Below are 1,159 nucleotides of genomic sequence, written 5' to 3' on the forward strand. Positions count from 1 at the left end.
ATCCAATCGTTTCTTGTTTTTAATACCCGTTTCGAAAATGAAAATCCAATGACCAGAAGATACACTGACCCATTTGGTACAACTGTTTTTTATTCTAGTATTTTGATTTGTGCTGATTTTGTGGCGCACTCTGTCTTCCACATGTTTTTGTCTTTTTTGTCGTACATTTATWGGAGTTTGAAACATTTTATATTACCATTAACAACATTAACAGGTGATCCTTTTAGTCTAAAAGTTAGGTTTTATCAAAGTAAATCCATGTTTTTTCCAGATGAAGCTCTGGTTTGTTCTTATTTTCAATCTTTACATTTATCATGTTGAGATTAAACTCTCCAGAGGTCTGGACTGTACCTGGAGCGGTCCTCGGGGTGGAGCAGAGGAACCTGCCGGCTGATCTGGACCAAGCCCAGGACCAGGAGGAGGACGGCCACAGACTGGATGCTCTTCATGTTTGGAACCTGCAGCAGACAGAAAGGRTTTTGTGTCACAGATCAGGACAGTTGTAATAAAACTGATCAAAAATCAAACTTACTTTATTCTCTGCTCCAAACTTGCTGCTAGTTCCTTCGCTTGATGTTGGCGTATGAGTCCTCCGTCTCCTCTGTCCAGCTCTTATATACTGGAAGAGGAGGACGGATCTTATTTTTACCACGGTCATCTCGTTAATCTCAACCCATTAGACACATCCACACACCTCTGCAAATAGCCCAACGTTTGCTCATCTGAGGAAAGCTGCAGGTCAAGCGTGAAACCTGCTGTAGTACTTAGGTGTTGAGATCAAACAGAAGGCCTTGGAGATGCTCTTTAATGTGCCACAGTGACACCACGACAGGAAGTCATAGTGCTGTTAGGGTCAGCCTGGTGAGTCAGTACTTCTGGATTCAGCCTGATTGGAGGAAAGAATAAAGAACTTATTGATCCATCGTCTGGTTTACAGCTGGAACGGATCAATAAAGTTTAAACTATTTCTGACTTCACTGATTGGTTTTATGTTGAACAGAAAATATTTATAATTTACAGAAACTTATGAAAGATGATAGAAAGAATCCATCCATCCATCCATCCATCCATCATTACATCCATCCATCCATTCATCCATCCATCATTACATCCATCCATCCATCCATCCATCCATCCATCCATCCATCCATCCATCCAT

At 41.1% G+C, this 1,159-nt stretch overlaps 1 protein-coding gene across 1 annotated transcript in view; it reads right to left on the reverse strand.

Annotated features, from left to right (window-relative positions):
* LOC106536464 (glucagon-1) overlaps window positions 1–1,066 on the reverse strand; it is a gene marked incomplete in the record, with an annotated part of 3,227 nt that extends 2,161 nt beyond the window's left edge. The window contains 2 exon segments of the mRNA XM_014033753.1: window positions 352–458; window positions 533–1,066. Coding sequence (XP_013889207.1) covers window positions 352–458; window positions 533–658 — 233 coding nt within the window.
* Between the last annotated feature and the right edge of the window lie 93 nt (window positions 1,067–1,159).

Source organism: Austrofundulus limnaeus, unplaced genomic scaffold, assembly GCF_001266775.1.
Source record: "Austrofundulus limnaeus strain Quisiro unplaced genomic scaffold, Austrofundulus_limnaeus-1.0 Scaffold1830, whole genome shotgun sequence".
Classification (NCBI taxonomy): Eukaryota; Metazoa; Chordata; class Actinopteri; order Cyprinodontiformes; family Rivulidae; genus Austrofundulus; species Austrofundulus limnaeus.